The sequence below is a fragment of the Hirundo rustica genome, chromosome 5, assembly GCF_015227805.2.
Source record: "Hirundo rustica isolate bHirRus1 chromosome 5, bHirRus1.pri.v3, whole genome shotgun sequence".
Taxonomy (NCBI): Eukaryota; Metazoa; Chordata; class Aves; order Passeriformes; family Hirundinidae; genus Hirundo; species Hirundo rustica.
The window spans coordinates 31,074,180-31,088,491 of record NC_053454.1 but is presented as its reverse complement, the minus strand read 5'-3'; the positions used below and the strand labels follow the sequence as shown (position 1 = coordinate 31,088,491).

The following is a 14,312-nucleotide window of genomic DNA, read 5'->3' as shown; positions in this document are numbered from 1 at the left end:
GCTCAATATTTTTACTACAAGTAGGCAAATTTAATAAATTTACAGCGAGATTCTCCAAAGCTTTTATGATGGTTATCAGCACCAGAGGCAAGGCCACCACAGCTATGATTGCACCAAGTTCCTACTTGGAAACATGTTGCTATCTTTGAAGACTCATGGTCAAGGAAAATCACTCACAATTATCACCTTTAAAGGAAAAAGCATTCCTCAAAGGAAACTGCTAAACTTGATCACCTTCTACGATCAAATTTACTCTATTTGACCTATCAAGCCTCCAGACTTGCAGTCAGTGAAATAAAGATTCTGTTTAAAATCCTGAACATTGACAAGAAACATGTTTTCCTCTGGCTAAAAGCAGAAGACAACATATTAGAAAAGATAACAGAAAAACATATGCACTGCACAGAAGCTGAACAAGAAGAAATTGCACTTGTAGCATAGATCTCTACGTACAGAAAAGACAGCAGCAACCCACTTATTGCTCTTTGAGCGCCTGAGGGGTAGGTCAACGATAGGGGTAGGCAATACAGACACATCACTGTCCAAGTCCAACAGTCTTTAATTGGTAAATAAAGCCTTTCCTTTCTATTTGGAAAAAAAAGAGAAGCTCCTCTATAACAATGGCTCTATTCACACCAGCCTCAGCTAAACTGTACTTTCAAATATATTCAGGTTCTGGGCTGGGGAAAGAAACCAGCTGGGAAAAACAGCTGAGATATACATCATAATCTGCTTTACTATGAATTATTTCCAGTACTGTTGCAAAAGGCTTCTGCACCTTTAAGTGAACTTATTAGTCCAACTGCAAAGAACTGCCACCATCACAAAACCTTAGTAAAAAGGTAATTTTAAAACATTGATTTGTCTGAGGCTGCTGCTTTTTGAAGATTACTAAACAATCTCTACTTCAACCAAAACTAAAATAAAGTATTTGGGGACAAGAGATATTATAATCTGAACTTTATTTCTATATGTACACTATGCAGAAGAAGCAGCTCAGTTTCATATAAAATATAATTTGGACACTGTACAACTGGTACAGATCTTCCAAGGGAAGGAGAACCACAAAATTTTAAAGAGGTTGTCTTTAAATTTCAAGTACAGTAATCAATTTAGGTAGTGATTTTGAGGGAGCTTGCAAAGAGGAGTAATTCAGATGAGTAGTATTAATCCTTTTCTTGAGAGAAAGTCATGCATGCAGGGGCTTAATTTCTGTTTTCATTTATTTAGCAGCAGGAACATGTTATAACTTAAAAGCTGTCGGTTCAGACTACAGTATAACACCACCTTACACCTAAGCCACCAAACAACATGGCTCTGTGAATATCAGAATTCACTTCTATTTTAGACAAAGTCCCTGATTTAAATAAACCATGTTGATTGTCTAGGATTAAAAAAATGTAAGAAGAAAATCCAACACTTTCCCTACCCTCCAGCTACATACTCTTTATGTAAGTGCTTCATCAGAACGTTCATTACCTGAGTGCTGATAGATCGGGTTCCATCTGTTGCTTCAACTGTCAAGTTGTAATTTGATTTCTGTTCTGCATCAAGTGGTCTTGCAACAATGATAGTTCCTGTGCCCTTGTCCACATCAAATCGACTGTCATAGTTGCCACCTTGTTCAGGAAATTGTAAGAGAGAGAAGTTAATAAAACACATTTTTGCTTCATTGTTTTCATGTATGATCATGTTCTGTCTTCCAATGCTTAATGAAGGTGAAACTATATATACATATATTTATACATACATTTAGTTTAAATACTTCAGGTTTTTTTCCTGGTAACATAGTATGCTGCTAATAGATATTTAAAATTGAGTTGTTTTGGACAAAGCTGACTTGCCTGGCTCATGGAAAGTCAGCAGGGACATTCTTATTAGCAAGACTTTCTACTTAAAAAAAAAAATCCATGGAATTTAATGTCTCCATATAGCAGGAAATCGAGAATTACTGCATCAAATGCAATAGTTCCTTTTGGGCAGACTGTCAGCTAATAAGTGAAAAACATACTTTTTATCAAAATACATTAAAATCCCAAATCAGACATACAGTCAAATTTTTGTCTTTGTAGCAGAGTACATATTATTATACTCATATATGACTATAGATAAAGCTGAAAAAAGCTGCAGTGCCTCCAAAGGATTCTCATCCTAATGCTGAGTATCTAAGGAGTTCACTATCTCAGTGAGATAGGCAGGATTCAGAATGGCGTTAAATGTTTAAATGCCCAATGTTTAAATACAGCCACGTTTCTCCTCTGAAGCAAATTATTTTAATTTCCCTTGTGAAAATTTCAAATTACTCTTTGAAATACAGTTAAATAACTGCGTAGATCAATAGCTACACTCAGTTGCTTAAACATTTAATTGATCATCAACCTGCCACCCAGAGCAGACTGTCCTGAGAATGTAAAGTCCATTAAGTCCAAATACTATTAGCGATGATGAATGCTGCCATTTAACTGCAATTGCTTTAGACCTTTCAATAAACTGCCTAAAATGGAAGAATCAATTTTTACTTTGGTCAAGCCAGTGCTAGATATGGCAAACCAATTTCTCCTAATTATAGGCATGTGTTTTTCTAATTGCATTTTACAAGGATAGCAGATAGCATTCAGATACCATCTGAGTGCTTTTTTTCCTTTAACAAGATTATACATGCTAAGCTTTGCAAATTACTAAATGCTTTTTATGAAAAGCCAATGTTAGAAGTGAGAGGGTGAAGTCCCAAAGCTTGCAAATTTCAACTTAGTCCAAGAAAAAAAACAGTAAATACTGAAATGAGCCCCCATTCACATGTAAAAAGGATTTCACCTTTAGAAGGTTCCACTGCATGACAAACAGTTTAGGAAAGATGGGCTGGATTCTGCTTCACTGGATTTGAGATATTTGATAATAACCAACATAGCATAATTTTTCTAGTTCAATTGAAAGCCAACTCCTCTTACTGGCCCAGCAGCAGTTTCTGAATCACTCAAATGGACAGAAACTGGACATCATGAAAGGCAGCAGCTTTTTTCTTTTCTTAACAGATGTACATGATTTTTTTAAATGGGCTTTGTGCAGTATGTCAATTTTAGAAGGTGAATCTAGTTTTTCCTGTTATAGCTGGCAGACAAAACCATTTTCTCAGATGTCTCAATGAAGTTCTCTACACTTCAAAGGAAGAGTAAAGCGAATGAGCATGAATTGGTACAATCAGTTTTCCTGACACAAGGACAAGCTCTCTAACCAACATTTTCCCCTTCCTTATCATGAAAATCACCAGGGCTTTGCCTGTATTTGTAGTAGTAGTGGTATCTGGTGATCCGCTGAAGCAGAACTCAACCCAAACTTCTGCATCTAATACACTGAAAGTGTAACAGCAACAGTTTTGGCCAAAGCCAAAACTGGATGCTCAGAATTGATGCTGTATAAATGTAATGATGACAAAACAAAACAAAAACGAACCTGTCACAAATGCAATCGTGAGCACTTTGATTTCCGAAGGATTAATAAAATAAATAGTTTATAAATGTACGCTTTCATTTCAGATCTCATAATCTGGTAATAAATTATGTGATCTCAGCAGATACCTTCTGCTGTACAGTTCAGGTCACAAGCCATCTGTAAGATGTAAAATACTTCACTAGCAAGCTTGTCTCCTGGCTCAGCCAAAAAGAAAGAAAGCATGGAAAGCAAGCACAGAACACAAAGGAAAGCTGTCAATCAAATTCATTCATGCTATTAGAAACAGTAAAAGAGGGTAGTAAAGTGACCACCTGTAAGAGTAGCCCATAACTTCACAACATGATCACACACCAAATTTTCCAAAACACTTTTACTAAGAAAACCATCAAAATAAAATGGTTTATTTTACAAAGCTTGGACAAGTTATGCTCTTTCCCCATGGAGTTTTCTTTACATGTCTTTCTAAAAAGAGCAGGAAAAGATCATTCACTTTCTGCATTAGGAACACAATAAAAATATGCAAATGTCCAAACTGTGCTGCATATTTAGAGCCAATCAAAATAATACTATCAATCAGAATTCTATTCAGATGTACATACTGTTCAGAGTGCATAGCAGTTGAAGCACACTAAGAACAATAGGAAAGTACATCCCCAATCTAATTAACAAATTTTGCTAATAAAGGACCCCAGAAAACATCACTGCTGTACTGTATTCAGACTTCAAAAAATCTCTGAGGCCTATTCTAGCCACTCTCTTTCATCTTCGGCAATGTCACTTTCTTAACCTTTCCTTCAATGGACTCATTTTGGTCTACAGGTATTTGTTTCCTATTGACTGAATAACCCTAATTTGAATTGCAGTACATGATACCTTCTCATTTTTCCTGCTCACTTATTTTTATACTTTCTGCTTTTCTACTCCCATATCCCTTTGTGTGTTTGGGAGAACGGTGAAAGAGCAGCCTCGGTTCCAAAATATCTCTAATACAGAACTTTGCTCCTATGAGAATGCAAGAAAGCATCCTCAACTTTTTTGTCCCTCTATAGAGTTCTACAGGTCTGTAACCCCTATATTTGTCTAAACACCAACACTTTTGATTCAGTTATAATCTATTTGGACAGAAATTTTTTTTTTTCAAGAATACATTAGAAAGAACCTTTTAAAAATTCTATGTAAGTATTTAATGCATTAGCAGTGATTATCATTATCATCACAGGTTGTTCATGCACGAATCAAGATTTCAGGGGAGAATTGTATCTGTTTGCATGTTCTTGAAAATTTTTTGAAAACAAGTATTTGGCATTTATATATTCCTGCTACTTTTGTCAGTTTCAGGAAATACATACCAACAAAACAGATGTTTAAAATACTTAAATTATTGAGAAATAATTTAAAATATGTTCTTCCCAGCAACTTGACATAATAATCATGGCTAAAGTTTTCAGTAGTCACCAAGATGAAAAAGATCTTAAAAGATCCTTCTCTTATGAACACAGTAGAAAAATAAAAATCTATCAAAAATCTGATAGACTGACAGAGTTTACTTAAGACTAGAAGCAGTTCACTACAAGCTACCTCTTCTGAAACAAAGCTATGCCATTCCCCTTGATTCTAACACACTTAACACACAACAGAACTTGGTTTTACTATCAGCTATGCAGTGAACACACTGTGTATTACTAGTGACCATTAGTCTAGTGACTAAGTCTAAACTTCAAAAAATTACTATTAATTTTGTCACCATGACATCAACATATAGTCATATTACTGGTTGGAAATCCCTTTTCAGTGGCAGAGGTTAGGATACGATTTAGTAGAAAGAATATGCACAGGAAGATTGCTGGGGTTAGGAACATTGCAAGCTTTCCTTTTAGTAATGAATCAAAGGACAGCAAACTGAGAAGCAGCCCAGAAGAGAAGAAATCTATGTGAACAGTAAAATCTCTTTTTGAGTGTACCATCCTGATTTGCAGAAACTAGCATCTTATCTCCTTTCCTATCAAACAGTCTATGAGATTGACTTAATTGATTTTTATTTCAGTGACACAACATTCATAAATCAATTTTAAAATCGCAAATTAGCATATATTTTGCAACTTAAATTTAATCTTTGATACAGAGTGGCATTGATAAAAATTAAATAATTCTGCCTTATAAAATCCACATCTCCATTTAAAGAATGTCGAAACCTTGCATTAATTAGAAGAGTGATTAAAACCAAGCTGCAATGAGCTCTCCAGTATCTCAGACTCCATGCATTTGTTTCTAATAATAAAGGCCCTTAAGGCATCCTTACCCGTTATGTCAAACCAAAGTGGTGTTCCAAGAGGTTCAACAGCTATTACACCAATCATGTGAGCAACTGGGTCACTTTCCATCACCGTAAAAGAAAAAAATGATTCCTCAAAATAAATAGGCTCTGTAGGTGGGACAGGCTTTGGAATCCATTCTATGTGAAGCCGTGTAGTCGAAGATTTTTGTGGACGACCATTATCTACAGCTTTAATCTGTGAAACAGACACATTTTTTAGGCTACAGGATCACATACATCATTATGCCACATAAATAGAAAGCAGTAATAAGCTCCAAGCATGTTTGCTCGTGTGAGATATTTCCAAAAAGGTTAAGTGTCTCTCACAGTGCCACTTGCCCTTCATTATCTGGGCAGCAAATGGAGAAAAAGTATGCAGCACCTGATAGCAGCACAAACTGTTACCATAAATTCACTTTTATTTTGCTTTTTTTTCTGAAGGCGAGTCAAACTGATTGTTTATGTTCCCTCATCACATAAATTATCTGTCAAGTTCTGGAAAGAACTGCAGTTCTTAATACACAATACAAACATCTCAAATCATCCTTTAATAAAAACCAAGCAAACACACAAAACAATACTTCTGGATTTGTTGAAGCTTTCTTCCTTCAGATACTGCAGTCACTCACCTGCCAGCTGCTGAATCAAAAATAAAAAATGAACAGATAAAAGAACACTTTACATATTCATGATACACAAGATTTTCACTCACTGAAAGGATATCGTAGTCCCTTGCTGCAGAAAATTTCTTTGATGAAACCACTCCAGTTTTTGGTTCAATAAAGAATTTGCCATGTTCGTCACCATCTTCAATGCTGTAGGAGATCTCTGCATTGGGGCCTTCATCTTTATCTGCAGCAATAACTCGATAGATGGGCTCTCTCCTAGCAGTTCTTTCTCGCTCGGGCTTACCACGCTCTGGAAGCCGAATTTTGTAGAATTTTTGCAAGAATTGAGGCTTGTTGTCATTCTCATCTAAGACCTTCACAATCACCCGTGCTACTGTTGATTTTGCAGGAGTACCGTTGTCTGTTACTGTTACCTGTTTTTATGAACACAGATAAAGTTAGAGCTCAAACATGGTCCTTCCAATGCTCCTCCCTAAAGAAGATTTTCCTGCGACTGCCTAAACAACTGTTCAGTTATCCCCTAACTTCAGCTGAAGCACTTGCCTAAAACTGTTAGGTGAGTACTTACAAAAGGCATTCAAAAGTATATTCAGCTACTATCTTGATATTTTGACATATGAAATGCAACACGAAATGCAAATATTCATGCTCATCTCTAACAGATGATATGATTTCCACATATATGAATATCTGTTCCCTTTAGTACTTGTAATGGAACACCATCACATACCTTTCAGTTCACAAAAAACCCCCAACCATACCCAATGAGAAAACCAATGCATATTCCAAATGAGGAAATTAGAAGGGGTATGGGATAACACATCCAGTAACATAAAATTAGCATTGCCCTGAACCAAACAAATAACAAAGGCAAATTTCAGAAACATCTGTTTGATTTGAACGCAACATCGGTTTTGAAGGCATTACTGACATAACCAAGAGTACACTAAGATATAACAGAATAACATGAAGCTAATCTAAAATAACTGCATAAGAACATGAGAACTGGAACTCAGAAAACACAAACTGGGAATAAAAAAAATGGGGCATATTAGTTGCTATTATGTAAGCAGAAATGCAATCAAAGATCAAATTTAATAGCAAAAAGGAATAAACCCGCCAACCCATCTCGTCAACATTTCAACGCTCAATTAATTAGCCAGATGCTCAGCACTTGGGTAATAATACTGTCCACCATTCTGTGTATTGCTGGGTTTCTTTCCAACCTATTATCAGAGTTGCAAACATAAAACTAACACATAGGAAAACTGCTGCTTTAGGCCAGGCTGTCTATCAACACCGCTCTGTAGTTAGGAGTTTTTCCATCAGCTACTTCACAGACTTTTAACTAAAACTTTAACAACCAGTTGGGATTCAAAATGAAAACAGATATAAATTACACCAGCAGGAAATAAACAATGTTCCAAACTAAAGAGCAATGAGCTTACACTGCTATTTTTTACAGAATGATGAAAGCAGGAGGATTTATGTACCATTACGTGACATTGTAATCCTAAAAATAAACTTTCTGAGTTCTGTACATGTTAGCTTAAGGTTATAAAGTTAAGCTTTAATTAGCATGACTGCTAGCAGACAACTGTCCATCACATTACACCCTCAGTGTGACCTCTGGCATAAGTTTTGGGCCAGAACAACTAGCACAAATACATGTTGTTTAGCTGCAGCCTGAGAATTCACACAATTCAGACACGATTTCCAACAGGCAACTTGGATGTGGCCACCCTGTTCCAGGGATAAGGTATAAGCAATCAAATACATATGTGCCATGTTGCCTCAGGATCAGAAAACCATAGCTCATTTTATTTACTGTATAAATCTAATAAAAACCCCAGTGTAATAGACAGAGAAGTAAAAATCATGATTTACTGATTTTACAACCAATATACATAGCAGTGGTCAAGAAATAAGACACACCGAACATGAAGTGCTTTGGGAAACTGAGACAACCAGATTTGAGGAGGCATTTTGAAAAGAGAATTACATAATTACTTTAAAATTTACAGAAATACTATGTCTAGTACTACATCAGATTTGCCACTTAATTAATCTTGTTACTATTACTTCTAGTTACACATTGCAGAGGAAATTTTGCCCCATTGCTACTTAGGTACAAAGTCTTCTTTTCAAAGTTGATACAGAAATGAAAATAATGATAAAAAAGTTGGTCCAACAGCTGCATTAATGCAGCTTGCAATGCACCAAAGGGATACAAAAGGCCCAGGAAGACTGCACATACACTGCAATTGTGCAAAAGGATAGTTTCTGCTATCAGGGAATAAATACATTCATCTCCATGTCTCTGCAGTCACTGCACCCCTACTGGAACACCCTTCTAAGGATTTCACAAGTTTTGAGTAAGTCTAGTGTTGCTTTTCTGTTTTTACGTTAATTTTGCCAATTCCCATTGCAGACTTTTATCTGTCATCCAGGACAAGAGGCACAGTAAATGTTCCAGATAAATGTTAGGACGTAAGGATCACTGTGAATGTTAAGTCTCCAGTACATGGGAAGTACCGTGGCCACTACACTGCTCAACAATGTTGTGAAACTTAAAGTTCTCTATGTGTTTTCCTTTCAGGTTGTTTAACAGAGAATGAGAAAAGCTCTTAAATAAACACCAGGAAATTAATTAAATGTAGTTAAATAAAAGCATTATGTCACAAGTTTCCTGCTCTTGGACTTGGGCTCTATAATGCATGTCTTGCAACTGATGTGATTGGTAAACATGTCATGCAGGAAATAGGGCTACTCATGTACCATCCTTTTGTATTCCCCATATTACAAAAACATTCTGCACTTCTTTTTCAGAAGCCTAGACTCAGAAAAAGTTAGGTTGAAATAGCTATTCCAATAATTACACTGGAATATAAAAAGAGGAATCGCTCCTTTTAACAGTCGTGCCTTTGTACCATTTGAATGTAAATCTTTGTTTTGAGATATAGAAAAAATAATATCATTCAATCTGTACCTTTACTCTTTCTTAAGCAAAAAAAACCCCTCAACACACTTTATAAGATGGGTGGTTATCTGCATTGCAACAGAATGAACACAGAAGGAAATGACTTCTGAAATCCTTTTTTGTTTAAATTCTTCATACAGTAATCAAGCCTGGCAAACTTAATTCCCTGTAAAAGAGTGATGAACTTAAAATCAGTCCTTTTCAGCAATCAAAATAAAATATTTACCTCCATTATGTGCTCTCCCTGCTGCTCTCGATCTAGTTTTCTGGATGTGGTTGTAATTAGCCCTGTAAACATAAGAGAATAATTAATCAGATCCTTCAAGAAAATAATCTGAATGAAGGTTAGGTTAAATCAGCAGTTACTGATATCCTCAATATCAATTTCTTCTTAGGTGGCCACTTCCATCTTTGTAGAATTTATGCTTTCATTAAGGGAAGGGGTGAGGGGTTTCCAATCCATAAAAGCTGTGAAAATATTCTTTGCAATCTGAAAACTAAGCTGTTCTAACACTTAAGACAAACACAGTTCAGTGTTCCAACACATCTTGTTTTCAAAGGGCATTCATACACCTTTTTCAAAGGGTGCTGATGGACATTGTTTGAATTAATTACCAATCTCTTCTGAAGCAACACCTATTTGTACTATTAATGATAAAGGCAAAAAAAGGATAACCTCAAGACATACAATAACAGTATAAAAAAGAGAGCAATTTATCTGTGTTGGCTCGATTTCACAATGACAAGTGGTCATACAGTTGCTGTTGACAATAGCAGAGAACCACAAGTTTTTGATGCATGATGTTATATTTTGCCACAAGACTTTGATACATTCCTGATGCAAGATTAGGAAGACATGATGGGTTTTGCTTTAAATGAAGGAAGTCAAAGAGTAAGAGGTAACAAAAAGACAGTGAAATCTAATACAGAAGGATCTTATTTGAATTAATTCTCCCTAACAGTTAGTTCAGAATCGTAAATATTGACTTTCATGAAAAGAAATCTTGGCCAAGTTATAGTGGAATGATTTGCTACTGCGTGAGTTAACTGTGCCACAGATGCAAGCACAAGAGAATTCAGTTTCTTTGCTGCATAAAAGCCATTAACTATTTTGCAGGTACAAGCTGGCGCCACAAATACTGTTGCTGTGTTCACGAGGGACTGAGCCTGTATTAGTAAACCTTGCGAGACCCAACCTGGCCTTTCATGAAGCAAACACTGAGGTCTGGATTTGCCCACCTTAAGCAACTACTGATCAAAGCATCCCATATTCTCCAAAGCAGCAACACAGAGGATACTGCAATGTCAGAAGACATTTTATCCAACTATCTCAGCTTTTGATAGTGAAAGGAAAGCAGTCATCCTGATCCTTATTTGTCGAACTGGAAAACAAGGAAGCAATTACCCAATGAAGCATGAAATAGAGATCAAAATACAAGTGGCACACTTCGTGTTCCATTTTCTAACTACAGATTTATTTATTTATTAATAAATGACCTTATATAAGGAAAATTAAAATCCACTTATACAGTTCTCAAAGCCGGTCTGCTACAATAAAAAAGCCTTCAATTTTGTCTCTCAGCTGATAAAAAGCAGAGTATGTAAGAAAAGCAATAAATACTCCAATTTCACTTGAAAGAGGCCAAGAGAAACAGGACTGTATACCACAGGTGCACAGCTACTCAGTGCTTCTAACAAAAACAGCTGTAGTCTACTTATACCAACAAAACAGACAGCCTGGACTAATACGAACAACACCTATATAAGGCAATATTACAGCTGTCAAATGTTCAAACAACTATTCTCCAAAAAACAGATAGTACAAATAACAGCTGTTTCAATTACAGTCAAATCTGCCCTTGTTTTTCCAGCAATTTTTTTTTGCCATCATATCAAATACATTATTTATCTAGTATTCTAGACGATGATATGTCATCTTCTCCTGCTTTACATTTTTATGTTTTTACAGCATATATCCTAACAATCTTCTATAGCAATCTTCTATATCTTTTGGTATTATGAAGTAATTGCCCTTCGTTACAAAGAAAGGGGGAATGAAAATTAAAACACACAAAACCCCAAACCAAACAAACCAACCAAACAATTGAAGTATTACTGTGAATTTAGAAAGGGGCAGGGGAAGAAAGAGAAAATGATGTGACAGTTGTCTATAACCTACTTAAAGTAATATTTTCACATGGATATTACAGAGCTGTGAACAATGACCGCTGAAAATATTTATTGTCACATATTCTAAAAAGCTTTACTTTCCTGCCTAAGTCTGGGCAACACATCTTATTTTCACAGGCTCTATGGGAAACAGCATAGGACTGTTAATTGGAAGTGCACAAGTGGCACAGCCTCATCTGCTTCCTTCCAGCAAAGGTGCTTGCACATGACTCGTGAAAACACAAGTTCTCCTAAAACCTCTTTCTACTGAGTATCTCTGTAAAAAGCCAGCACAAGCCCTCCCATGAAGCATTAATCTCAAGCCTCACCACAGTTACAAGAAAAAAGGGTAGATTGCAGCATAGCCACTAAAGGAGTTGACTGTGGAACACTGGGAAACTCTCAGAAAAAACAGGAAAAATAAAACAATTCTAGCAGAAATACCTGCTTGCATGCAAGCATGATATTCAATAGTTAGTCTACATCCTCTGACAGTAATAAGACTCCATCTCTCAAAGCAGCAGCAAGTAGAGAATTACATGAGATCAGAAAAATGGCACTTTTGAATTTTTCCGATCCACTTTATTTTTCATCAAGAGCCATGAAGACTGGAGCCACCCCTAAAGATGGCAATTAATACTTGGAAGAAAAAATATCTACCAAAAAACTATTCAAAAGCTTTTGCTTTAAGCACTCAAACCAAAATTCTACTATGTACACTACTTTACACACTAGTGATTCTTAAAGGAAGTCTTGCTCCGGATAAAATCCCTGTTAATGAAGTTGGTAATACAACTCAAATGGGTAAGCAGAAAAATATCCAGCAAGAACAAAATATACATGCTTTGATCTGTTAAAACCTCCAGTCTTTTCAGCCAAGCATGCCACACTTCTGTTAAAACACTTCAGACCAATAACAGAAGGGCTTAGTCTTCACCATATATATCCTGTATATTCAGCAGAAACTAATGCCAACAAAGGAAATGTAACACTTCTGGATTTAGAATCACATACACATGCATGACATTCTTTTTATTTAACTCTTTACTGCTAGACACTTTCCTAGAGTGCAAATTTAGCTACAGTGAAGTGTTTCACTTCAGCTTAAGACTATAAAAGGTTTGATTATTGCAATCACTACATTTTTCTATTTTTGCCAGGATTTTCTGTATTACAGAATGTTTATTCTGCACCAACAGATTTAGTCCATTGTTGAAGAGCTTTCCTGAACTACGACTGTGATAATAAGGTCAAGTGTTCCTGTGCACTGTGACTGCCTGTTAAGAGGGTTGGGGAGAATCTTTGGACCTAATGTAAGTCAGCTCCCTGCAACAAAAGCCAACACACTGCTCTGATCTAAAGTGCTTTTAGATTGAACTCCTCTTTTCTGTAATACTTATATATCCTTGCTGTGCCCCTCCCTCTCAAAAAATAAATGCATGACCATACTTATGCATGCACTACATTCCCGGAGTGGCAAGTAAAAGATTTCAATGAAGTTCTGAAGAAGTATAAAACATACAGTTTTGAAATCCTTGTTATGAGCTGGGGAGAATATGTTTACTGCTGAATGAAATAACAGCATGTGTGAGAAACAGGTCACTGTGACAAACTATTTCAAAGCAAAACTGACGCAGAGCATTGTTTTGTAGTCATATTCTTGCATTTTGCTTCTGCCTCCTTTAATCAGCCCCCCTCTTCCAAAACCAACAGGAAAAATAAGCTCCAGTAAGTCACATCACTGCTTGTTATTTCACCTGAAATCAGTCACTATGGCAAGATGGGTCAAGCATTCTTGAGAAATTCAAGTTTATAAAAAACATTTTTGAGATAATGATGAGGAAATGATATCTCTAGTGAATTTTTTGTATTTAGTATTTGTATTAAAGAACTTGCCTCATCAGAAACATTTTCACAACAGCAGCTTAATAATTTAGAGAGTCTTTGGATAAATCATAGCTGTTCTGCCACACTAGCTGGAGAGCTACTAGAATCAACTGAAACCAACTGTAAACATCTCTAACAAACAAATCAAAACAAAATAAAACAAAAACTGCACTAGTAGCAAATGCAACTGTATTCTCCCTTCATTCCTTATTTGACTCTACATTCTGGGGATAGTGCTGTCTATTTGAGATCTACCCAAAAATGAAGAGGATCACAACTGCATTCAGATAAAACTTATCTTAAATTTCTATTTTAAATAATAGCAAAACAAACATATAAAAATACAGCTACAGCATACAATTATGCAAATGTTAATATGACTGCTACATTTGGAACAGAAATTAGCACCAGAGATCAGATACTAGCAAGGATTTATTTCACATTGGTTCCCATCTACATCATATTATCTCCTTCTGAAGACTAGCACGTCAACAATAATTTTCATTCAATGCTGAAATGGCACTGTCTTTAAAAAACCAGACTATTAGGTGGGCACTCTTTTAAGAATTATCTATTAGCTATGTTGATGGTATGGATGATCTCAGTGATGAAATAAGTGGCATCAGAAAAAGTAGTCTTTGCAAGGGGAGGAGAAAGGCTCAAAGTTTTTATCTTGCTGTGCACACATCATGCATCCGCATGCATTTGTGCTTTCACAAATATCTGCAGATTTTCCAATTGCACATTCAGCTTAAGACGGATGAAGATTCTGGAGCTGGGAGGGAGTTTGCCTGTTAAGACACAGCTAGCCCCCACAATGAAGAAAAAGACTAAAGCAGATGCCAAGTGTACTATGCTGCCTCCAATGAGCTTGAACTGACAG

General features: G+C 36.1%; 1 protein-coding gene across 1 annotated transcript in view; it reads right to left on the bottom strand.

Annotated features, from left to right (window-relative positions):
* The window catches only part of FAT1 (FAT atypical cadherin 1), a 101,219-nt gene that overhangs the window by 40,457 nt on the left and 46,450 nt on the right, over window positions 1–14,312 (bottom strand). The window contains 5 exon segments of the mRNA XM_058420825.1: window positions 1,480–1,619; window positions 3,576–3,644; window positions 5,750–5,960; window positions 6,477–6,806; window positions 9,600–9,661. Of these exon segments, the coding sequence (XP_058276808.1) occupies window positions 1,480–1,619; window positions 3,576–3,644; window positions 5,750–5,960; window positions 6,477–6,806; window positions 9,600–9,661 (812 nt within the window).